This window comes from Spermophilus citellus (assembly GCF_964194105.1).
Source record: "Spermophilus citellus genome assembly, chromosome: 9".
NCBI classification, from domain to species: Eukaryota; Metazoa; Chordata; class Mammalia; order Rodentia; family Sciuridae; genus Spermophilus; species Spermophilus citellus.
Genome location: NC_138191.1, coordinates 58,814,384 through 58,842,002, shown reverse-complemented (window position 1 = coordinate 58,842,002; position 27,619 = coordinate 58,814,384). Strand labels below are relative to the sequence as shown.

Genomic DNA, 27,619 nt, shown 5'->3' with positions numbered 1-27,619 from the left:
TATCTACTAACATGTGGAAAACTTGCACACCTTATCTATACATATTATGTTATAGGGTAAAAAAGATACCTGAAGTTACTAGTAGGTTGAATAATTTGATAAGAGATGATCCATTAATCAAGACTTGAGATATGAAAGAAGGAAAACATTATGGATGAAACAAACATGTCTGACTTTAAACACGTTTAATTCAAAGTGTTGTACAACTTTCAGGTGGAACTATTCAAATTACTGGCCTATTTACCAAATACATGATAAAGACAAAAGACAAGTCATAGATTAAGAGTAGATATTCGCAAAACATTTGAAGAACATTAATATATAAGAAACTATATATCCATAAACAAGAGACAGCCTAATAAAAATATAAGCAAAAAACCTTATCAGTTACTTTACAAAAACAGGAACCCAAACGGCTAACCATTTTAGTAATGAAATGTAAATTAGAACTGTGACAAAAGATCACTGCATACCCACCAGATTGGCAAAAATAAACCGTGTGACACCATCAAGCACCGGGGAGGATGTGGAACAACAAGAACTTTCATATGCAGCTATTGGGAGTCTAAACTATTACAAGCACTTTGGAAAAATAAAGTTGAAGATTCGTAAGCCCTACAACTTGGCAACTCCACATCTTGGTATACATGCTAGAGAAACTTGTGTACATATGACCAATGCAGTGTGCATAATTATTCAACATCAGAGCATTGTGCACAATAACACCAACCTGGAAATTCCCGATTTACTTATTCCACTAGTAGTAAAATAAGTAAATACACTGTGCTATATTTTAAAAATGAAAATGCATGCAACAATAAAAATGAGGACTTAGAAAATCAAAGTTGAACAATGAAAGAAAAGACACAAAAGAAAATATTTAATATCATCTCATACAAAATTGATAAACTGGGAAAACTAAACTGTATGGATCAGAAATGCACACAAAGGTGACAAAACCAGAGGAACAGTAATGGAATGACCGTCATGAAAGTCAGAAGGAGTAGGGTGTGAGTGGGTGGACTCCCTAAGCAGAAGCACTGTTCCCTATCTTTACCTTAGTAGCAGTTAAATGTGAAGTTTTAAAAATATATTAATGTAGCTTTGTTTTATGAACTTCTGTAGATATTGTGCTTAATAATTTTTTCAAAAGGTTTAAAAACTGATAGGAGAAAGAGGTTAAGGCTGGAGATAAATTATAATTCTTTGTTACAAAGATGTAAATGAGACCTTTCATTTCCATAGTTTTTAAGAGCCCGAAACTTGGATTCTCAAGAACACAAACACTCAGAATGGATAGAGAGGACTGGAAACAACAGTTAAACAAGAAAGAAGAGAATAAAAAATAAGTAGTGTTAGAGAGCTGGGATATAGCTCAGTTGGTAGAGTATGTGGCTTGGATGAACAAGGCCCTGCGTTCAATTTCCAGCACCAAAAAAAAAAAAAAAAAAAAAACCAACCAAATAAACAAACAAAAATAAGTGGTATTAGGAAAGCCAGAGGAGGAGAGAATGCAAGGAGGAAGAAGAGGTGAACAATGACCTAAGGATAAGGACAAGCAGTGATAGATGAAAAAATAACCAGTAAATCTATAAATCAGGATTTCAGTGATCACTTCACCAACAGTGAGCAAACTGCTGCTAACATACTCCTATTAATAGTAAAAAAAAAAAAAATTCCATCATCTCAAACCTGTTAGAACAGCTATTATCAAAATAATGAAACATCACAAGTGTTGGAGAGGCTGTGAAGACAAGGGAATCCTTGTACACTGCTGGTGGGAATATAAATTAGCATATACATTATGGAAAATAGTATGGTGGTTCCTCAAAAAAATTAAAAATAGAATTGCCATATGATCCATCAATCCTGTTACTGGTTATATATCCAAAGGAAATAAAATTAGTATGTTGAAGAGATATGTCTGTAGCATTATTCACAATAGCCAAGATATGGAACCAACCTAAGTATTCATCAGTGGATGAATGGAAAAAGAAAATGAAGTAAGTATACACAATGGAATGCTATTCAGTCTTTAAAAAGAAGGAATTCCTATTATTTGTGACAAAATGGATAAAATTGGAGGAGATTATGCTAGGTGAAATAAGCCAGGCATAGAAAGATTAATATCCCATGATCTTACTTATATGAGGAATCTAAAAAAGTTGAACTCATACCTACAAAGTAGAATGGTAGCTGCCAGGGGCTTGGTTTGGGGCAACAGGTTGAGGAGATGCTAAAAAAAAACACCCCAATACCATGCACCTTCTTTTTATTTTTCTAAAATGATGCAAATATAGTTCACTTTAAACAAAACATACAGCATGCCAAGTTCTTCATTTTAATAAGTATTTTAGAATCAACAAAAGAAGTGATTTAAATCTTGCTATTTTATGACTAAGATATATAGACATGGCAAATTTGTATAATTTTCTTGATGTCAGAAAAGTAAAACTGGACTAGTACATGGTAGCTGGATTTAAATAACTGATTATAAGTATATTAAGCAAATTGTTCATTTCTGAGTGTACACTTTATGGGGAGTATTACCAAAAAAACATAAAGGATACCTTTTTATAAATGTATACATATTATAACATCATAACTTTGATGGAGATCAAAAAATTAGGTTATAATATAATATGGAAATTTTCAAATTAACTGAATTTTGAATTGAGATTTAAGAACAAAAGGAAATTTCAGATGAAAATAAAATTCTAAATGTTGCAACAAAAATTACACTGTGATTTGGAGTAAAATGTAATAAGAAAAAAAAACTTTGAACCAAAGTTTGGCACAGTGGTGCACAACTGGAATCCATCCCAGTAACTCTAGAGGCTGAGACAAGAGGATCACAAGTTGAGGCCAGCCTGGGAAACTTAAAGTGACTAAGAAATGAAAAGGGCTTCGGGTATAGTTAGTTGGTAGTTAGCTGGAATGACCCTGGGTTCTATCCCAAGTATAGCAAAACAAACAAAAAAAACCCATTTTGAGTCAGGAGCCATGGTTCAATACCTATAGTCCCAGCTACTTCAGAGGGCAAAGCTGAGACAGGAGAATCACTTGAGCCCAGGATTTTGAGACAGCCTGAGTAACATAGCAAAAACCTGTCTCAAATAATCAAACAAAACAACTCACCCAATTTGAAAGACACAGATTTTTAAACATAATACTTATTATATATCGGAAACTTCTCATCTTACCATATTGTACAATAAGGAGGACATTTGAGATGACAAAATAATATGTTTTTGTTGTTGTTGTTGTTGTTTTGGTACCGGGATTGAACTCAGGGTTGCTTGACCACTAAGTCACATCCCCAGCCCTATTTTGTATTTTATTTGGAGACAGGGTTCCACTGAGTTGTTCAGTGCCTTGCTTTTGCTGAGGCTGGCTTTGAACTCACAATCCTCTTGTCTTAGCCTCCCGAGCTGCTGGGATGACAGGCCACACTACTGCACCTAACTAATATATTTCCTTTTAAAGCTCAGAATTTTCTTTGAAAAACAGCTTTGACAATATAGATATACAATAAACTGTCATTCAAAAATGGACTTGGAAAGCAGTCAACAAAAACAGAAAACAGATTTTTGCAAAAGTTTTGGACTTCAGGAAAATTAAAAACTTTTGTCCATCAAAGTACAAATCAACAAAGAAAAAGATAATCCATAGAATGAGAGAAAATATTTGCAAACCATATATCCATAAGAGATTGATATTTAGAACACATAAGTAAGTCCTACAACTAACTCATCACCAACAAACAACCTGATTCAAAACTGGATAAAGGACTTGAATGCATAGATCTCCAAAGAAGAAAAAGGAATGTCATACAAGCAAGTAAAAAGATGCTCAACATTACCAATTATTAGGGAAATGCAAATCAAAGCTACAAAGAGCTACCACTTCATACCCTTTAGAATGGCAGATTATTATTATTTTTTAAATATTTTATTTTTAGTTTTAGGTGACACAATACCTTTATTTTATTTTTACCTGGTGCTGAGAATCGAACCCAGTGCCTCACGCATGCTAGACAAGCGTGCTACCACTTGAGCCACATCCCCAGCCCAATGTCAGATTATTTTTAAAAACCCCTCGAAAATTAGCAAGCGTTGGTAAGGATATGGAGAAAATGGAACTTTTATGTACTGCTGGTAGGAATGTAAAATAATATAGTTGCTTTCAAAAACAGTATAACTATTTCACAAAAAAAAATTAAGTAGAACTACATAATCCAGAAATTCTATTTCCAAGTGCTATATATACTCAAAAGAAGTAAATTCATGGACTCCCAAGATATTTGTGCTCCCATGATCACAGTAGCATCATTCACAATAGCCCAAAGGTGGAGCAATGAAGGAATACATAATCAAAATGTAGTATATACACACAAAGAAATGTTATTCAGCCTTAAAAAGGAAGAAAATTTGGACACATGCTATAATACAAATGAACCTTAAGGACATCATGCTAAGTGAAATGTCACAAAAAAGTTACATAATTCCATTTATGTGAGGTAGATAGACTGGTCAAATTCATAGATATAGAAAATATAATGGTGGTTACCAGAGGCTGGAGGGAGAAGAGAATGGGAAATTAATGTTTAACGGACACAGATTTTCAGTCAGAGAAGATGAAAAATTTCTGGAGATGGATGGTGGTGATAGGTGTACAACAACGTAAATGCACGTAACACCATGGAACTATATTTTTTAAAAAGAGCTAACATTGTGTTATGTATGTTTCACCACAATAAGAAAAAAAGGACTTGGAAATGAGTAAATATTGAAACTAGAATACAGTCATGGGAATAAAGAAACAGATAAGTCATTCATCAGGTACACAGAGAAGAGACGGGGACTATGACATTATTTTTAGATGTATTCTATTATTTTTATATGTACCTGGATTTCAAGCTCAGCAATGTGCTGCTGCAGTTCAGCCACAGCAGCTATGCTATCTGCTTCTCGAAGTCTCACAGCCATCACTTCTTCCTTGTTCTAGGGTAGCAAACAAAACAAAAGTAATAAACTACTTGTGTTTGGAATTGAGATTTTTTTCAGATTTTAGAAAAGTGTCTAAGGCAGCATCTATAATGAAAAGTGAAGTATAAATATCCACACAAACTGGGGTAAAAAACAAATTTTAAGTGGCCATATGTCAATTCAAATCAGGTTTTGCCTTGAAATGAATTTGCGTGAAATTTATGAAACTTTTGGGTTTCAGAGTATTTTGGATTTTGAAACTAGGGATCAGAGACTTGTATTATTTTATTTTAAAGTGAGAATATTCAAATTTAGTTGTAGAGGGAAATAACAATATTACCATTTCCTGATATTTTGTATAAGTAAAAAATAAAATGAGCTTTTATGACTAATATCAACCAATCATGAGCTATAATTATATAAAACTAACTGAAAATGATTCAGATTTATATAATTCAAGGACTGGATTCCTTAGAAAGTTAATTTGTTTCTGAATTCTATCAACATGACAAGGTAAAATATATATATTTAGTCAGAAAGTACTAGGTGTTAGGATGACATTTCATTTTATTGTTAAAATCTGCAAACAGCATTTCCTAAGACTGAGTAAATTAATATATAGCTTAAACATACAGTAATCAGAGTTAGTATCTATAACATAGTTTTTATAGAGTTAAATGAACACTAAAAATTAAATAAAATTCTGTATCAGTTCCTCAAATCCTCTAATATTCTGATCTGCACCCATTACTTAGATAAACTCAGATAACTATTTTTATCAGTAAGTTGTATATATACTTATTTTCAAACAACATTTTACTTCACTTTGATATAATGAGAGCAACTATGAACAGAGCAGGGAGGAAGAGTAGGAAGAAAAGATTAACATTAAACAGAGACATGAGATGGGAGGAAAAGGGAAATTGCATGGAAATGAAGGGAGACCCTCATTGCTATACAAAATTACATATAAGAGGTTGTGAGGGGAATGGGAAAATAAACAAGGAGAGAAATGAATTACAGTAGATGGGGTAGAGAGAGAAGTTGGGAGGGGTGGGGAGGGGGGATAGTGGGGGATAGGAGGGTGGCAGAGTACGGCAGTTGCTAATGGGGCATTGTGTAAAATTGTGGATGTGTACCCGACGTGATTCTGCGGTCTGCATTTGGGGTAAAATTGGGGGTTCATGATCCACTTCAATCTAATGTATGAAGTATGATATGTCAAGAGCTTTGTAATGTTGTGAACAACCAATAAAAAAAATAAAAATAAAAATAAATAAAAATAAATAAATAAATAAATTAAAAAAACACATTTTACTTCACTAACAGGTGCTAAGATATTTAAGAAGCAATATCAAGTCTAATAACATTGTTATCGAAATATTTAAAGAAAACTTACATCAAGAATGCAAAAAGATTAAATTTAATTGAGGACAGAAAATTCAGCATCATAAAAAGTCAGATTTGTATAATAAATCAGATTAATATAACCTCATTTCACATCATTTTATTTTTAATTAGTCCATGTACATCCTTCAAATGGGATTATGCTTAAATTATCACAAATTTTAGTACTACCTACATATTTCTGTCACAGTATAAATTTGTAAGAGCCATGCATATTTATTAGGATGTAATTTCATCTCTGGATTTCAATGACACTGATAAACCACTCAAGCTTCACTCTTGGTTTTTAATGACACTAGAACAAGTTGATGGAATTACAGCTTTATAATGTACCACTTACAAAGTCTTTCTTCTCATAGAAAAAGAAGGCTAGAATATTTAAAGGGTATCATTCCTACCATCTACTAAGTAGATGTTTAGTTTATTTCAAAATTTCATAACTTGTCTTCAGTAATCCATTCTAATATGCAGACTACACTTATCTCTAGTTCTTTCTCCCCCCAACCCCTCATACACACACACACACACACACACACACACATACACATACACACAAACACACACATCCCCTCCCTCTCCTATACCTTACTCTCCAATCTCTCTCATCACTGTTAAGTGTGTAAATTTATTTTAGGGGAAAATATCCTTGATTTCAATACTTTTGATGCTTTCTGAATCAAACACTTCTCACCACTCACTGGCTCGCGCGCGCCCGCGCACAGACACACACACACACACACACACACAGAAAAACTGATTAAAAGAACTATGGGAAATGATCCATTTTATCCTGAGCCAAGGTACATATACATTTATTTTGCTCTCTACTCTTTCCAGAAAACATACATCAATATTTACTTCCCACTAACAAGATAACACTCAAAGCAATGGAGCCTCTACTTTTCCAAATTACATGTTTTGGGTTGAGTTATTAAAAGCTTCAGTTTTAAAGGGCTATTAGTCAAAATAAACACTGTAAAGGCATACTAGTAAATGCCAATATGGGAAATTAACCAAGTACGTAGCTAAAAATACTTCTTGTCTGAAGTCCATCCCAGAAGCAAGATGAGCTAACCTTGTATGAAAGCACCACCAAAGCAATTTCAGAAGTGGGAAGTAGATTGGCTTAAAAAAAAAAAAAACATGGGGCATAGTGGCGCAAGCCTGTAATCCTAGCAGCTCAGGAGCTGAGGCAGGAGGATCACAAGTTCAAAGCCACCTCAGCAACTTAGTGAGACCCTGAGCAACTTAGCGAGACCCTATCTTTAAATAAAATATGTTTTAAAAGGGCTGGGGATATGGCCAAGGGGTTAAGCATCCCAGGGCTCAATATCTGGTACCTAAACAAAACAACAAACAAACAACAACAACTAGTCATGATGAAACAACCTATAAAAGAAAGGCAGGAGGCTAGGGTTGTGGCTCAGAGATAGAGCGCTTGCCTCACACATGTAAGGCACTGGGTTCAATCCTCAGCACCACATAAAAATAAATAAACAAAATAAAGATATTGTGTCCATCTACAACATATATATATATAGACAGATATAGATATAAAGAAAGGCATTATTACATTGACAAAAACCATAAACCAGCTATCTGACATATTTACCTTGCATTCAATCTCTGCTTGTTTTCGCTTTGCTTCACTTAATTGAGTAAGCAGTCCTTTGTTCTGTGCAGAAAGATAGTGTACCTTCTCCTGTAGACTGATCACCTCTTGTTCTGCTCTTCTAAGATGATTACTATTGATCTGGTTCTAATAAGCAGAAATATAATTATGTACACTATATATAAAAGGGCTGAAAATTAAACATTTTTACTAATGTACTTTATACAATAACATAAAAATGTTATCAGCTACAAGTCAATTTTCTTCAATAAACACTGAAAAAATAAGATATAAAACTGTTTAAATATCTAATCCTCCAAGGGAATACATGTGGTCCATATTAGAAACTCTTGTTATAACTAAATATATCACTTATACAAAAAGGTCTATAACTTTTTTGTATAAGTGATATACAACTTAAAAATATTCATTTCTGAAAGAGGCAATAGGAATACAAAGTTAGACAGAGAAATAATATATTAGGCCTAGGACTACAGCCTGGGGTTGGCAGGAAAATTAAAAGGTCAAATACCCAGATACAAAAACATAATTCAGCATAAGACTGGGGCTTTATCAGAATCACAGGAAGCATCCCTGCAGTTTCAAATATACTTGGAGACAGACCTTTTTCTGAGGTGGTATGAAGGAAGGGAAGACACTGAGAAAAGCCCTCTGGAAAACCAGCCCCTACTCTAAAATAAGGCATTACTAAAGGATTGTGAAGCCTGTGGTACACTGTGGATAACCACAGAAACAACAAACCTCAAACTCAGCCTATCTCCTGACTATATTAACTCAAATCTCCTACATGAAAGGTCTGGCAGGAGAAAAAGTGTACCCATTTCTAGTCTAAGGTAAAATACTTTATATACTGCCCCATCTAAAATATTTAACCTGGGCTGGGGATGTGGCTCAAGCGGTAGCGCGCTCGCCTGGCATGCGTGCGGCCCGGGTTCGATCCTCAGCACCACATACCAACAAAGATGTTGTGTCCGCCGAGAACTAAAAAATAAATATTAAAAATTCTCTCTCTCTCTCCTCTCTCACTCTCTCTTTAAAAAAAAATAAAATATTTAACTTTCATCAAAAATTTGCAAAGTATAGAAGGCAAACCCCCCAAAATACTAGCAAAAGACAAAGCAATCAATAAAATTCACCTCATAATATGACACATATACTGAAATTATCTGACAAGGAATTTAAAGTAAGTATGATTAATATGTCAAAGGCTCTAACTTATTTCTAAAAATAAGTAAGTTCAGATAGGTAATATCCTCAGAAAAATTAGAACTCTAAGAAATCAACAGAAAAACGAGAAATAAAAAACCATGACAAGAATGCCTTAAATGGCTTCATCTAACAACAAAGTGAAGAAAACAATCAGTGAAGTAAATAAGAAGTCAATAGAAACATTTCAGTCAATAGAAGCTAAAAACACAAAGAGAAAAAATAATAGAGGAGGGGGAAAGAAAAGAGCATCCAAGAGTTTCTGCACAACATGAAGGCAGGGATAAGGTGCTTGCTCAAGATGTATAAGGTCCTGGGTTTGATCCCCAGTATTACAAAAAGAAAAAAAAATCCTGTACACTAAGAACGAACCCAATATGGATATCATTGAAACCAGAAGACCATATGGTCAGAAGAAAGCCAAAATGATATAATGAACAAGACACAATAAGCAGAAATTTTCCAAAATTCATGGTAGACACAATCCACAGAGCCAAGAAACTTGGGTTGCGGTGGCGCACACCTGTAATCCTAGCAGCTCAGGAGGCTGAGGCAGGAGGATCACAAGTTCAAAGCCAGCCTCAGCAAAATCGAGGGGCTAAGCAACTCAGTGAGACACTGTCTCTAAATGAAAAACAAAATAGGGGATGTGGCTCAGTGGTTGAGTGTCCCTGAGTTCAGTCCCTGGTACTGCTCGCTGCCGCCCGACTCCCCTCACCCCCCGAAATTTTTTTTTTCTGTTCTTTCTCCCTGCCACCCAGAGACACAACCAATTTTTAAAAAGCTCATACACATTCAAGGGAGAATGCAGGCAATCTCCCAGGGGAGAGAGAGTCAAAAATAAAATCTCAAAGGCATGGGCTGGGGATGTGGCTCAAGCGGTAATGTGCTCGCCTGGCATGCGCGGGGCGCTGGGTTTGATCCTCAGCACCATGTAAAATAAAATAAAGATGTTGTGTCCACCAAAAACTGAAAAATAAATATGAAAAAATTCTCTCTCTCTTTAAAAAAAAATCTTAAAGGCAGCTGGGTGAGGGGGAACCACGTTACATGTAGAGAAACAAAAATAAGAATTATAATAGAATTTCAGCAGGCATGATTTATAAAAAAAGATAACAGTGATTTTTAAAGTGATGAAAGATAGCAGTTCAATTCACAATGGCTAAACTGTGGAACCAATCTAGATGTCCTTCAACAGATATATGGATAAAGAAACTGTGGTACATATACACAAAGAAATATTACTCAGCATTAAAATAGAATAAAATTATGGCATTTGCAGGTAAATGGAGTTGGAGAATATCATGCTAATTGAAGTAAGACAATCCCAAAAAGCCAAAGGCCGAATGTAGTCTGATAAGCTGATGCTGACCCATAATGGGGGCGGGAGGGGCGCGCACATGGGTAGAACAGAGGAGCTTGATTGGCAAAGTGGAGGGAGGGAGAGAAGGGGGGTGGGAAAGATGGTGGAATGAGATGAACATCATTATCCTAGGTACATGTATGACTGCACATGTGGTGTCACTCTACATCCCGTACTAGCAACTAGAAAAATGAAAACCAGAAAAATGAAAAGCTGTGCTCCATTTGTATACAATGAATCGAAATGCATTCTGCTGTCATGTATAACTAATTAGAAAAATTTTAAAATTTAAAAAAATAAAGTGATGAAAGAAAAAAGATCTGTCAATCCAGAATTCAATACCTTGCAAGTATGTTTTAAATTCCCTTCACTGGCTCCCTTCACTCTCTCCCAAAATCCTAAACTGCATGCCAGTAGACCAGCACTACTATAAATATAAAATGAAGCTTCCCAAGTAGAAGGAATATAAAGATCTACAAGAAATGAGTGCTGAAGTGGAATAAGTAAAGGGAAAACAATTCATTAAAAAATTTAAAATCTATGAAATAATCACTGATTAAAAGCAAAATTATCAGCATATGTTATACTAATGTATAACAACAATAGCACAAGAGGAAGAATTAAGAATACACAATTATAAGAATTTTATCACACATGAAACAATTCATTATTTTTAATTAATAACATTATTTGAAAGTAAGCTCTGATTATAGGTGTGTACTATAAAACCTAGAATAATCACTAAAAAATTTCTTAAAAGGAGTATAAATAATATGAAAATAAAATAAAACCGTAATAAATGTGCTATAAATCCAAGAAAAGGTAGTCAAAGAAGAAAAAATAAGGAATAGATGAATGAACAGAAAATAACTAGCAAGGTGATAGAGAGTAATCCAAACAGAATCACAAAACATGGAGTAGGGCTTGGAACATAGCTCAGTTGGTAGAGTGCTTGCTTCGCATGCACAAGGCCCAGGGTTGAATTCCCAGCACCACAAAACAAATTCCCAGCACCACAAAACAAACAAATTCCATGAGACTGGATTTTTAAATAGCTTTATTATATATTATATAATATTATATTATATATAAAATTCACCTACTTTAAATAACTTTAACAGTAGTTTTTGGTATTTCAGAGTTAAACAACTGTTTGTTAGGTTCAATTTTAAAAGCTATCTATATGCTATTTATCTAAAAAAAAGATCTAAAAAGCAATCAGGTAAGTTGAAAATATAAAAGGATGGGAAAATACTTATAATTTAACTTGTGAATTTAAATACCAAAATAAATAAATAACAACTTAAATTCACCAAAAGGAATGTGTTTTGTGTTGTGTCTGTATTCTGTGTCACATATTTGTTTTTAGTATTTTGATAAATGTGCCTCAATATAAATGGTTTGTTTCCCAATCCTGTGTATTTTGTTTTATGCATTCAAAAACATTGTTTTGAGAAGGGAAGGTGTTCATAGGCCTCAGACTGCAAAAAGGATTAATGCACATTAAGCAAGTACTGTACTTAACAAACACATGGAGACATACACAAGGAAATACATGCACGAATGTGCAGAGTAGCATTATTTGCAATAGCAAAAATCTGTATAAAGCAAGGACAGTGGCTCAAGAAAATGACATATACTCACCAGACAGACTTATCTAAAAGTTCTTAAAATGAAGAAATTGGAGTTACATATAACAATATGGGTAAATCTCAATCTGGAAGGTGGATATATGGGTGTTTGACATAATTTCATTAGATGACTATGTACCACCACTGTTACACCAGTTTCTAGTTGTTTTTCTCATTTTTCAATGAGAAAACTACATGGATTATCACCCATTGGAGCAATGGCATTTAGAAATTAGTGCCTTACACAATCCTGTTTTCAGCAAAATCTATCCAAAATCATACCTACCTGTCTGGAACAGTTCAAAACACAAATTCCTTAAAAAGTCTTTCCCCAAAACACCTAACTGGAATTAATTTCCTCTAGCAATTTCTATCTAACTGTCTACTTACCAGATTTCTGAGTCATACTGGGCAAGCATGTTACTAAAATATAAGTCCTTGATGGCTGGAACAGTGCTTTTTGTTCAAAGTTCTTAAAACCATGTTTGTGAATATGTTCCATTCACCTCTACCTACTGTGAGAAGAATCCTCAACACTGGCTTAAAAGTTGTATTTACAGGCTGAGGTTGTAGCTCAGTGGTAGAGCTCTTGCCTTGCATGCATGAGGCCCTGGGTTTGGTCCCCAGCACCACATAGAAATAAACAAATAAAAATAAGATATTGTGTCCATCTACAAACTAAAAAATATGTATATATTTAAAAAGTTATATTTACATTTTTATTGTCTATATTAAGATAAATTCTGATTATAAAAATAATAACTATATGATAAATAATAAAATAATAAATAATGAAAATAATCAATTTATTTCCCACTATAAAACCTAGATATTCTACTCTTCATAATCTTATAGTATCCTTTCAGTGTTATTTTATTTACACTGAAAATACAACAAATAACTGTGAAAAATGTAAAGCAAGATCTATATAATCTAAAGAAATCACACATTCATTTTGAGATAGGCAGATCATTTTGCACAATGGAATAAAGAATGACATGAGTTAACACTGCCCCCTACTGACTGAATAAATACTTTGAAAACCAAATAGCATCCAGCCCTCTGGAGCCTTGCATTTTGTGTCCATGGATTCAACCAACAAAGGATCAAAATATTTTAAAAAATACAATTCATCTGTAATTGAACAACATACAGACTTTTTTCCTTGTCATTATTTCCTTAACAATACATCATAACAATTACTTACAAACCATTTGCATTGTATTAAGCATTATAAGCAATCTAGAGATGATTAAAAGCATATAGGAGGAGCTGGGGTTGTGATTCAGTGGTAGAGCACTCACCTAGCACAGGTGAGGCACTGGGTTTGATCTTAAGCACCACATAAAAATAAGTAAATAAAAATAAAGGCATTGTGCCCACCTACAATTTAAAAAATAAATAAATAAAATATATAGGAGAATAACACTGGGTATATGCAAATACTACACCATTTAATATAATAGATTTGGGCATCTGCAGATTTGGTATCTGAAAGGGATCCTATAAGCAATCTCATGGATAAGAAGTAACAACTACATACAAAACATGGTTCATGTAAATGTACCACATAAAAACCAAATGTGTGGCTCAGGAGGCTGAGGCAGGAGGTTTCCAAGTTCCAAGCCAGCCTCAGGAATTTTGTGAGGCCCTGAGCAACTTAGTAGGACTCTGTCTCAAAATAAAATATATAAAGGGCTGGGGATATGGCTCATTGGTTAAGAACCCTGGAACCAAAAAGGAAAGAAATCAAATATGTTTTTACAATGTAAATGGATTTCATAAAAAGGCCCTTTCAGATCTTAATTATATTTAAAATAGGATTTATTAGAGTAATAGAGGACTTTAGAGAAAAACAGTAAACAATTTTACAACAGATTACTCATTACATAATTTGAGGAAGCATTATTCCACAGTTGTGGTTCTCAATTAGTGGCAATTTTGCCCTCCCAATCTCCATTCCAAAAGACAACTGAATATGCATGGTAACAGTTTTGGTCAAAACAACCTGGAATGGGAGAGAGATGTGACAGGCATCTGGTGGGTAGAGACCAGGTATGCTGTTAAATATCGTCCAGTATCCAGAACAGCTTCATAAAACAAAGAATATCAAGCCAAAATTTTAAGTGTGGAGATTGAGAAATTTTGCTCTACATGAATGTTCCTTCCCAAGCTATGCAACAAAGGTCTGAGTTTTACCTAATAAAGTCAAATGAAGTCTCTATCCTGCTTAAACTTGGTTGAATGGGTAGAAACAGAGATTAAATCTCTGAAAACAATTTTTAGCCCTCTTCACTTAGGCTAGAAAATCACTACCTAGACAGACCCATACCTCACTTTTTACCTTTATTCTAGGTATGATACAATCTGTGTACAAAACTTTGATCTGCTGATGATACTTTCAAACCTCTTGGGCTTTCCCATCATACCTGTGTCTCCATTTCCATCATTCTTTGTTTTATTTCTCTTATTTCTGCCTGTGTTTCAGCTTCTTTAAGTTGAATGGTCATCAATTCATCTTGCAACTCATTCACAGCATTTTTCTTAGGTGGGTCTTTCCATCTCCCAGTAGTACGAGCTAAATGGCGCTAAAGCACAAAACTTATATTGCAACAAAAACTCAGCATCAAAATAAGAGCTAACTTTACAAAGCACATATTTCAGGACTGGTACTATATTAAGTGTGTTCTACATATTGTTTCATTAAATCCGCAGGAAATCTTAAAAGTTAGGCACTATTATCTTCATTTACAGGTAAGAAAATAGACACTGTGATTTTGTAACTTCAGGAAAGTCACACAGTCACAAAGTAAGTGGCAGACCTGGACTCAGATGCAATTCAAATTTTTTCTCTGCATATACTGAGGAGTAATTCTAGTAAAGAGTACAATTTTCACCCTAATCTTTATTAGAGATTTTTTCACATTATCTTCAACGAAACACAAAGAAAAGAATAGGGTCATTCATTAAGAAGCAACATTAGAAGTTACATGCAGTGCTTCTCAAAATTTGTGGTTAAGGACCAGTTCTGAGTTTTTGTTTTTTGATTTTCAGCTTATTGCAACCTGATACTTTCTACAAAATACTTTTTTTTTAAAAGCCATGACACTGTAAAAGTCTAATTTTAATCTTGGACAGATGTCTTTGCCTCCCCTCAATTCAAACCAATTGTGAAACTATGTGTGGTTTTTTTTTTTTTTTTTAATTCCCTTGTTCTTTTCTGTCTTTCAGAGCTTTGTATTTTCTTCCTTGTCAATAATTTTCCTCATGTGTGGATAAATTTGTGGGCATATAATTAGTTAAATTTCATATACTTTATGAGATAACTATTTTTAAAAGAAGTTACAAATTTATAGACAAATTTATATTGCTATTACCCTTCTGATGTTTCACACTGATTGTCAATGATTTAATATCAACATTAGAAAAAATGTGTACAGTATAAAAAGAGTATTTTCTTAGATTTCTGCAGAAAATGTTATGTAATACACAATCATGCAACAACAAAAAATCACCTGATTTCTATCTTTTATTTAATTATAAGAATTAAGAAGGAAGAAACAGTTTAAGTGTACCTTCAAATTATAAATGCTCTTAATCTTGACATTAAGCAAGGATTTTTCTCACTTTAAACTTAACCATCTCATACTTAACCATCGTCATCAGCTACTTCAAACATCAGCGACTTCAAACAAACTGGATATTTCTGAAAAGTACATAAAACATATTGATGTACCTGCCAGTGTTCTTCTAAATCCTTGACTTGCTGTCTAAGTTCTTTCAAACCCATAATGGCTTCTGCTTCTCTCAGCTTCACAGCAATGAGTTCCTCCTGAAGCCTTGCAACATTATTCTCATCAGGAAAGGAGTTGTTTCTCTAATTGAGAGAAAATTTAACTTGAAATATTTGAATTCAAGAAACAACATATGGTACACACAGAGCTTATGTAATTAAATACTTTATTTTATTCAGTTTTATTGAAATATATTTCATACAACATAAAACTCATCCTTTTAAAGTATATAAGTGAGTTATTTAGTCATCACCAAACTCTAATTTCAGAATATTTTTACACACAATAAAGAAACCTTATGGGGCTGGGGTTGTAGCTCAGTGGTAGAGCGCTTGCCTTGCATGCATGAGGCCCTAGGTTGGATCTTCAGCAACACATAAAAATAAATAAATAAAAATAAAGATATTGTGCCCATCTACAACTAAAATATTTTTTTTAAAAAAGAAGCCTTATGCCCATTAACAGTAATTATTCATTCTTTTAACCCCCAGTTCCTGGCAACCACTTATCTACTTTGTGTGTCTATGGATTGGCCTATTCTGAACATTTCATGTAAATGGAATCATGCAATATGTGATTTTTTTTGTGACTAGCTTATTTCAATTAACACAATGTTTTTAAGATTCATTTCTTTTTATTGCTAAATAATATTCTATTGTACAAACATCACATTTTTATTTATTAATTCATCAGTGAAAGGAAATCTGGATTGTTTGCACTTTGGGGTTCTTATAAATATTGCTGATTTAAAGACTTAAAAAAAAGAACAGTCCAAAATCTGTTTTTATTTTCTTAGCACGTTATCTTGGAAGAGGGGTGTCAAATCTCTGTGTATCGGTCACTATTTAAATCAACAGTCAAGAAATTAATACCAAGATGACCTAAATATTTGCTTGATGGATACAAGACTTAAATCAATCTCCTGCCATACTAAAGGACCCACCTGATAACTTTCCAGAGCAGTTTAATACTGAGCTAACAGGAGATCCAAAAACAGCCCTAGAGAAAGTTCCCTGGATAAACTAAGATACTGTTGAGATTTCAAGGCCTGGTTCTATGACATTTTCTATCTCTAAAATATTTTATGGAGGTCACAAAGATTTCAGCCCACAGGGATTATAGAATAAAGTACTTTCACAAATTATGCACATTTTTATGATGGATTTTAAACATTCTCTAAACTGAAGATCAGAATATACTAATGTATATGCATTAAAAAGATTACTGGAATGGTATAAAGGTGTATTAAGAATTGTACGCAAAAAAAAAATGAGAGCTCATGTATAATGGCATAATTTGGCGTGAACATACAGAGTTACAAAAAATTGTGCTGTGAATGGATAATCATGAATGTAATGCACTCCACTATTGTCATGTATGTAAGAAACAAATAAAAAAAGGAAAAAATTTTTTAAAAAAGATTACTGGAAGCAGAGAAAGAAAATGTTGTACAATGAGGTTAACCATAATGCAAACTTCTAACTTACTTTCTACTCTAAAACGTGAATATCAACACAGCCACTTAAGAAATCATACAAGGCCTCACTATGTTTCCCCGGCTGGCCTTGAACTCCTAGGCTCAAGGGATACTCCTACTTCAGCCTCCCAAGTAGCTGGGACTACAGGCACATGCCATTCCCCTTGGCAATAAACCCATTTTTAAAAAATTATTTATTTATTCTAATTTGTTATACATGACAGCAGAATGCATTTCAATTCATAGTACACATATAGAGCACAGTTTTTCATGTCTCTGGTTGTACACAAAGTAGAGTCACATCATTCATGTCTTCATACATGTACCTAGGGTAATGATGTCCATCTCATTTCACCATCTAAGAAACCGATTTTTTAACTGGACCCAAATACACTTCTTTCTACCAAATACTTAGTCTTTCCAAATGTAAGACTTAGATTCTTATCTAGACCATAGAGCCCTGAGCCCTGAATATTCCTAGATTAGAAACCAAATATTCTGTTAGGTATTTCTTTCAGCATTGTTGCTTGCTTTTTTCACATACACACACACACACACACACACACACACACACACAAAATCAAAGAATACATTTTCCAGATAATATACAAACAGCAAGCAGATTTCTAGCAAAATTATTCCACTTCTGATTCTAGTTACACCTGTTCTAGTTCTTTAAAAAATAGTTAAGGGGCTGGAGTTGTGGTTCAGTGGTAGAGCACTTGCCTAGCATATGTGAGGCACTGGGTTCTATTCTCAGCACTGCATATAAATAAATGAATAAAAAAAAAAAGGTTCATCAACATCTTAAAAAAAAAAAAGAAATAGTTAAGAACAACTCAGGCTGTTACGTTGACTTTCTATAAGCCTTCTTGATTCAACAATACCTAGGGACTGGTATTGGGCTGGGGCTGAAGCTCAGTGGCAGAGTATCTGCCTCGCATGTGTGAGGCCCTGGGTTCGATCCTCAGCACCACATAAAAATAAACAAATATATTGTGCATATCTACAACTAAAAATAAATAAAAACCTAAGAGCAAAAAAGAATGAACTCAACATCAATGATTTTATAGATGAGAAAAAAAAAGATTCAGTTTGTGATCTAGAGCACAGTTGCTCAAATCTGAGTTATAAAAAACCTGTAATTTTTTCTATTTACTCTACTTATCTACTAGGTCTTGACATTCTTTGATATCCTGGAGAAGAAGTAAGTGAGTAACCTATAAATAAGCACCACTCAGGATAAGGGGAATTTCCCATATATCCTGAGGTGACTTGTTCTAGCTTGGTTCTAAATATTACACTCAGAGGAACTTTTCTCTGAAATTTCTATGAACTAGTCCTATTCTGTCTCTTCCACATATAGATATTGCAATATTTGAGGACACTTCCTTTCTGTTACCTAAGTTTTTCTTCTTCAACATTTAAATATTCTTTCTATAAACATTATCCTGGTTGTTTTCTTCTAAAAGAGCTCTAATTTTCATTTTTATCCTTAATTTTAAGGCCTGGATTAGTATGGTAGCAACAAAGAAGAGCTGGCAATCTTTAAAATATTTCTTCTTTGTTCTAACTTTCTAACATTGTAAAATTACCAAGTTTAATTTTAATTACTCAATAATACTTAATAAATACCTACCACATCTCCCCTCTAATTTGGGGGTGAACAGCATTTGTGTAATTTCTTACCTTTTCTATATCCAGGACTTTATCCTGCATCTCCTTTAGTGCACATTGAGACTCAGCTTCACTCAGTCGGGCTTGGACCAATTCCTTCTCCAGTTGTAGCACAAAATCTTCATTGTAGTTGGAACTGCATTTATGCTAAAGGTTACAAACACATACTGAAATTTCATGGAAGCATGGAGATGTATACACAGTAAAAAATAATACAATAACATAATTCAGGTATTAAGGGCAACCAAACAGTAAAAGTTACATCTACTCAATATTCCCAGCTATTTTCTCCACTTAATGTCTCAATGAATAAAAAAGCCCAGTTCTACTATCTTTAAAGATAATCATATTTTGGAAAAAAAAAGATAATCATATTTTGGGGTTTTGGTAACTAGTTATTATATTCACCAAATCCAATTAATTTTCTTTCCATTCATCATTTCATTTTAGTATCCAGATACTAAGAATATGTTTTGACTCTACAGACCTGATCTGTACAATATAGTAGTCACTGGCCACATACGGTTACTGAGCACTTGAAATATGGCTAATCCAAATTGAAATAAGTTGAAAGTATAAAATACAAACTGAATTTCAAAGGCTTATGAAATAAGGACTGCAGATGAAGCTTGGTAGTAGAGTGTCCACTTAGCATGCACAAGGCCCTGGGTTCAATCCCTAGCACAACACCAAAAAAAAAAGAAAGAAAGAAAGAAAGAAAGAAGAAGACAACTCAATAATTTTTTTAAATTTTTTTTTCAACTCAATAATTTTTACACGGATCATATATTAAAATAATACTTTATTGAGTAAAAATGTTAATTTTACCTATTTTTACTCCCTGTAATGTGACTACTAGAAAATTTTAAATTACACATGTGGCTTACATATTGCTATTAGACGGCACTGCTACAAATGATACATATACTGAAAACTCTATTTTACTCTAACGGAAATAAAAATGGATAAAAATGGAAATGATCATTGAAAACACAAAGAAATCAATCAAAGAAGCATGAAACCTTTCCATTTCCTTTTCTATGCTATAATGTGAATCAAGGAAGTCACTTAAGAAATTCTTTCCAAATGAGTTCCGATACAAAAACTTTCGCACAAAAGCAAAAATATATCTAAATCTTCATTATAAAAAGCCTCCTAGCCAGGCACAGTGGCACACTGTGCAACTTGGAAGGCTGAGACAGGAGAATCCCAAGTTTGAGGACAGTCTCAGCAACACAGAATATCTCAAAATGAAAAACAAAAAGGGCTGGGGGATGTATGTAGCCCAGGGGTAAAGTGTCCTTAGTTCAATCCCTAGCATAAAACAAACAAACAAAAACCTTTCTAAAATAACTTGTCTATCATTTCACACTTAATTCATATAATTAAAAGAAGAGTGGCAACTTAGAATTTCAAAAAAGAGAAAACAATCTAATGAACTGGCATGACTAAAGAAAAAAATGTTTAACTCCTTAACATATTAGGATCAAAATGGACGTTAAATTAAAATTATTAAAAATGATTAATGGCTGGGCAAACGTCTATAGTCCCAGCTCCTTGGGAGGCAGCTAAGGCAGGAAGGTTGCTTGAGTACTCAAGTTCAAGACTAGCTTGAGCAACATAGCAAAATCCTGTCTCAAAAGATTAAATTCTTAATTAAAATACTTGGTATCTCTTGCCCCAGTTACTAAAAAAAGATGTCCAAATAGAAACTTTTTAATTCCATGAGTTACATATTACTTCTCTAGTAATTGTGATGCTAGGAGTATTTTGATTAAAATACTTTACAGGAAGCACAACTGCAACAGGTAGACCACATTAGCTAATACTTACCTCATCAAATGGGAAAAATCACTCCTTTGGAATAACCTCATCCAAATAGTGCCATAATTTTTTTAATGAGATCATAATTATTTTACGAGCACTACCAGAATTGTCTGCCTTTAACCTAAAGCCCTGATACTGTAGTCCAGGTTTGTCTGCCCCCATCTGGTTAGTAGAAGATCCCCAAGAAAACATTCAAAGTCAAATGGCCCACAGGAGAATAGAATGCTTCATCTGACATAAACCAATTATTTCAACCAAGTACCAAAACTACAGTAATGTAGGGAACAAATTTTTATCAGTAAAATTTACAGAGCTAAGTTCTGATAACATGTTAACTCTGTATAATACATACCTCATGCTTTTTATATAGCAAAACATTACTTTATACTTCTGGATGAAAATCATTCTAAATGTGTTATGCGATTTTCTTTTTTACTACTGATAGGTCTGTGGAAGATAATTCTTAATTCCTAGGTCATCATGATGATGATCAACTAATATACTGCAAAGTATACAGGATCTAAGGAATATGGAGTATTTCTGGCATCAGAAAAAATAAAACATCAACCTATACCGTTTCCATTTTTTTTTTTTAATGTCTGGTTTACTACTTCTATCTTTCCCTCTGTTGTCATTTTCTGCAATTTTCAATCCTAGTTTTATTTTGGTTCTCTGTTTTTGGTATTTAGTCTTGTCTCCATATTTAGTTACCTGGTTTACTTTTTCTAGCAGTGATTTTTACCCCTTGTGTCACAGACTCTTGGCAATAATACAAAACTCACTTTTCCGAAACAAAAATATAATATTTATAAAGTTCTGTATATAATTCCTGACCTCCCTGAAGCTTTCATATACCCCAAGTTAAAAAACTTCTTCATAAGGTACTTCTTTAATCCCTGACTATTCTTATGATCAGTTACCTATATAAAGTCCACATTGATTCTCTAACACCAAGTATGAGAATTCACAGCAGCTCTAGTTTCTAACTGACTGCTATTCGTTTCCATACAAATGTGCTACCAAATAAAACTTCATTGAAAAGTTATCATCATCTTCCACAAACCAATTTCTTTCCTTGATTTCTCTATTTGCCATTAGCCTAAAATCTCTTATTTGGCTACACAGAACACAAGATTTTCTGTTCTAGAATGCTTCCCTGTCATTCCTTCTTCTTCATTTCCCACCACTGCCCTAATAATTAGTCTGTTTTTTTTTTTTAAAGAGAGAGAATTTTTTTAATATTTATTTTTTAGTTTTCGGTGGACACAACATCTTTATTTTATTTTATGTGGTGCTGAAGATCAAACCCAGTGCCCTGCGCATGCCAGGTGAGCATGCTACCACTTGAGCCACATCCCCAGCCCAATAATTAGTCTCTGTATTGCCATTTTTATCCTCCAGCAATCCACTGTAAATGCTGGCACCAGAGTTCCCTAAATAGCACTTTCAATCACATTCTTCCTTCAATCAAAAAGTTTGTGATTGTCCTCTACTGTTTAAGGGATAAGTTCTAAATTCCATAGTTTCATTTGTTATTTCTCTTTTTGTACTTCCCATTTGTTACTCTACCCAATGTAATCGTTTAGTTGTTCTCTCTTGATAAAAACTTCTATTCAGTAACAATATCAAGACCCTATTAACAATATCAAGACCCAATGACAAGCTCTTCTCTTTTATTCAGCTTTTACCTTCTATGATTCTTAACACTATCAACCACTTAAACTCTTACTTCCCTTAGTGTTTCGAGCCTGAGGAAATTTTAATTCCATGCTTTATTAATACAAAAACATTAGTGAAAAGTATACAAGTACTAGTGTACTTTCTTTAACATTTAAAGTGAATCTAACTCCTTTAAATGAATTTCATTTTATTATCATTTTTTTTCACTCAGCAATTAGCCCTGTCCATTGAATCCATACCCATTTTCATTAAGACCAATTCTTTTTTAATACTTATTTATTTTTTAGTTGTAGTTGGGCACAATACCTTTATTTATTTATTTTTATGTTGTGCTGAGGATTGAACCCAGGCCTCGCATGTGATAGACTAGCACTCTACCGCTGAGCCACAACCTCAGCCCCAGGACCAATTCTTAACAGGTAAACATTTTTAAATGAGTTTAAATTTATTGATTAGAAGTTTTGTTGTTTATTTCATTTCACAACTGACCCATTAGAACTTCTGCATCTGAAGTTCTACATTATTTCTACTATATCCAATTTTCCCTGTTCAAATTTTTGCACATCTAAATTTGATCAGGAGGGTGACATTTCTGTCAATGTTTAATCTATTATAAATTTTACCATGTCGGGCTGGGCTGGGGCTCAGTGGTAGAGTACTTGCCTAGCACATGTGAGGCCCTGGGTTCAATCCTCAGCACCACATAAAAATAAATGAAATAAAGGTACTGTGTCCAACTAAAAAATAAATATTTTTAAAGAAATTTTTACCATGTCAGTTTTTGCTCTTGTATAAATTTGGTTCTATCATTAGCAGTCTGTGTAATTAGCTGAGCACACTGATAACTGAATAATGTTAATATTAATTCTAAAAATAGCTTTTATTGAGTACTTACTATGTGCCAAGCATTGTTCTAGAACATCAATTCAAGTACTTAAGAATCAACAGCAGCCCTCTATTATAATTACCTCTGTTACACACAGGACAAAATGTAGCACAGAAAGGTTAAATAACTAGTCTAAGGACATAAAGCCAATGAATGGCAGAATTCACATCAAAAGGACAAAGTAAAAAAGATGCCTCTTGGACTATACATGGCGTGAAGTCAGCCATCACGGTTTCAATTTTCTATTCTGCACAAAACGTTTTGTAACATGTTTTATTGTTTATGACTAATAAATAACACTGGTGATAGCAGCTAACATACAGAGTACTTACTATGTGCTAGGCACATGCTAAGGACTTTATATTCTCATTTAACCTTAACTACAACTACCACTTTACTAATAAGGAAAGTAATAAGACTCAAAAAGGTTAAACAGTAATTGACAGTGCTGTTAACTGAGAACATGAATTACAAAGCCCATGTTCCTAACCTAACCATGTGTTAAATGAAAATACACATCCTTCTAAGGATTAGTGGTATAATAAGAAATCTAAGCTTTTTTTTTTTAAAAAAAACTAAGCACCTAGGTCTCATATAATGTCCTTGTAATAAAATATTCCTCAGAGATATTTCATATTGAAATTAATAACTTGGACAGATATAATTTGTTTTACCAAATGACAACTGCTATAATCATGATAACTGATATCAAATGGCCATATATTTTAAAAAGTCTATAAGTAGTGGGCACAGTGGCACAAACCTATAGTCCCAGCTACTTGGGATGCTAAGGCAGGAGGATCTCAAGTTGGAGGCCAATTAACCAACTTAACGAGACCCTATCTCAAAAATAAAAATTTTAAAAAGATCTGAAGATGTAAATCAGCAGAATACTTGCTCATCGTGCATAATTATGTCCCTGGGTTCAGCCCCCAATATTGTCAAAAATTAAGACAAAAAACAAACAAAACAAAAAGTGGAATCCCCTACACTTACATCAACTTCTGCCAACACATCTCTTCATGTTTCTGGGATAACAGCAATCCCATCCCAATCAAGTGCAACTGACAGAAGGGTAAGTTCTGGTCTGCTTTTCAATTTCATGCACTTTTCTGGTGTTGCAAAAGTTACAAAGGTGAAGGTAAGTTACAAAGTCCTTAGTAGTCTTTTTTTTGCTTGTGTTTTAAAGAAAATTCTCAGATTCCATGTCTGAAGGATACATGATTAATATAGTAAAAAGGAAACATTTGTATCTAGGAAAGTTTCTTTGGACAAATTGAGTATTCCTTGAACTTCCCATAAATTGAGTAACCCTTATCTGAAAAGCTTAGGTGTTTCAAATTTCGAAGTCTTTCAGATTTGAGAATTTTTGCAGACTCCACAGTAAAAAAAAAAAAAAATTCAGACTTCAGAATATTTTGGGTTTCACATTTTTAAATTAAGGATGCTCAACCAGTATTACTAAATGACTAAATCCAAATGAGAAAGAACTGTCTATAAAACATACCAAATATTGCCTGATTTACTTACACATTACATTCCTAGCTAATATCAAAACATAACATTTATATAATATACCCTTTACAGGAATCCAAACATTTCATAGAACTCTGTATTCTTTTCTTCTGTAACATTTATCAGAACTCTAATTAAAAAGTAGTACAATTGGGGCTGGGGATGTGGCTCAAGCGGTAGTGCGCTCCCCTGGCATGTGTGCAGCCCGGGTTTGATCCTCAGCACCACATACAAACAAAGATATTGCGTCTGCGGATAACTAAAAAATAAATATTAAAATTCTCTCTCTCTCTCTCTCTCTCTCGTTCTCTCTCTCTCTCTCTCTCTCCCCCCTTCCCTCCCCCTTAAAAAAAGTAGTACAATTAATTTTTAAAAGGTATATATACTACATACTATCTAAGCAATGCCAGGGACAGTTTGTATTACTCCAAATAGTGCTTTTCATAGTAGGTAAGCAAACGATATTTTTTGAATAGACTAGTAAGTCAGATTTTGGTTTACAACAACAAAAACCCTATATGATTTACATCAGGTAAGAGTAAGTAAGAGCTAAACTAGTTTTTATTCTGATGTCCATTTAGCAACTTTGGCCCACTTTAAAAAAAATGGCATGCTATGCTATGTTTTTAATGGAAAACAGTAAGTACATCTGTACTATCACATCCAAAAGCATTTTGGAAAAAGACATCATTATATAAAAGTAAAGTACTCCAGAATATGTTTCTGTTGCATGAAATCACAGCAGAAAAATATAAAATAAAACTATATTTTGCTTTCCCTCAACAAAAGACCCCCAAAAAGATGTTCATAATCTTCACTACCACATATTCTAAATAGCATTTTTAACAATGAAGCAATACAGATGTAACTATTTAAAGATTTGCTACAAATTAGATTTACATTTATTTAGAAATTTATCATTTTTATATGATTTGCTCCCAACATCTGCAAATTATATATATCTTTTAGGATGAAAGTTTATTTCTGAAGGGAGGGAAGGAAGAGGTACATGGGAACAAAATGGACCAAATTATATTGCGTGCATGTACAAATATGTAAAAATGAATTCCACTATTACGCACTAATTTTTTAAAAAAAGTTTTTCTCTGGTTGTTAATGAAGAAGATGCTAAAAAAAAAAACCAATCATTCCCATTAAAGTGATTCCTCATTTGTTATTAAGGCTTAAAGGAAAATAAGATTATGCATAAATATAAAGCATTTAATATTTAGACTAAATTTAGGTCAAAATTATTTTTGGTTTTAAAAAAAAGTCCAGATTTATAGGGATACTGACAAAAAGCTCAACAGTTTACCTGGAGGCTGGGCTTGTAGCTTAGTGATAAGCATAAGCTCAATCCACAACAACAAAAAGTTTACCAAATTAAATGTGCAAGTCATCTATCTATGTTGGATTTTTAAAAGACTTTTATCATCTACCTTTCATACTCATAAAGGAAAAAAACACTAGGTAAATGAGGTATGGGGCAATTCCTCAGTACTGCTGAGCAAATAAGTTTTTCCAAATAAATTATCTGGAAGAATTCCCAACTTCCAATGACAGGTATTTTTATTAACATTTGTTCATGTGTTTAATCGAGGCAAGATCAGTTTATAAACCTCACATCAAATCCACTGTTCTTAGAAGCACTATATAATTCCTGCAAATTCTCTTGAGAATTATAAAAAAGAGGAAAGGTCAGAAGAAAACTTCTCTTGCTCCCCTTAAGTATTTCCTGGTAAAGATCTCAAGAACTTCAAAAAGCAGTTATTTTAGCAATCAGCAGCTTAGCTAGCTGCTATATTCTTCCTTGTTTACGTTGATCTGAGCCAAGAGCAACTGGACAAAATTGCTTAATCAGGATACTTGAATGATATGCAGCCATGTGTAGGGCACAAAGCTTTTAAACAGATCAAGCTACACTCAAAGACAGTTGGTCTCACTGGGAAAAGTTCAACATGAAGACATCTGTGCCCCACCACACTTAAAAGAAAAAAGATCAGATAAGTAATTGCATGAACTATGATCGGAGCAATGTTACTTCTAAGAGTTCTGCAAAAACAGACATGGAACATGTAAAATATCTAAATGTACAGTTTAATCTTCATGCTAAGCTTAATCTTATGATTCATTTTATATATGTGTGTGTGTGTGTATAAAATATATATATTTTTTGGTACCAGGGAATGAACTCAGGGATACTCGACCACAGAGCCACATCCCCAGCCCTATTTTGCATTTTATTTAGAGATGTCTCACTGAGTTGCTCAGCTTTTGCTGAGTCTGGCTTTGAATTCGTGATCCTCTTGTCTCAGGCTCCTGAGCCACTGGGATTACAGGCATGTGTCATTGTATCAGGCTTCACTTAATATTTATTTAGTATACTCGTTCAATAATAAGATTAACTCAACTCATGTGTGTGGCGAGGGATTGAATTTAGGAGTGCTTTACTTCTGAGTTCTACCTTTAGCCCTTTCATTTTTTGAGACATGACCTTGCCAAGTTGCCCAGGGTAGCCCTAAATTTGTGATCCTC

At 33.6% G+C, this 27,619-nt stretch overlaps 1 protein-coding gene across 9 annotated transcripts in view; it reads right to left on the bottom strand.

The window, feature by feature from the left end:
* The window catches only part of EVI5 (ecotropic viral integration site 5), a 214,385-nt gene that overhangs the window by 60,624 nt on the left and 126,142 nt on the right, over positions 1–27,619 (bottom strand). For all 9 annotated transcript variants that reach the window (XM_081305335.1, XM_081305339.1, XM_081305333.1 and 6 more), the window contains 5 exons: positions 19,189–19,323; positions 15,965–16,105; positions 14,658–14,816; positions 8,008–8,154; positions 4,908–5,003 (listed from right to left, as the gene is read on the bottom strand). In XM_081305335.1, coding sequence (XP_081161461.1) covers positions 4,908–5,003; positions 8,008–8,154; positions 14,658–14,816; positions 15,965–16,105; positions 19,189–19,323 — 678 coding nt within the window. The remainder of the gene's footprint in view (positions 1–4,907; positions 5,004–8,007; positions 8,155–14,657; positions 14,817–15,964; positions 16,106–19,188; positions 19,324–27,619) is intronic.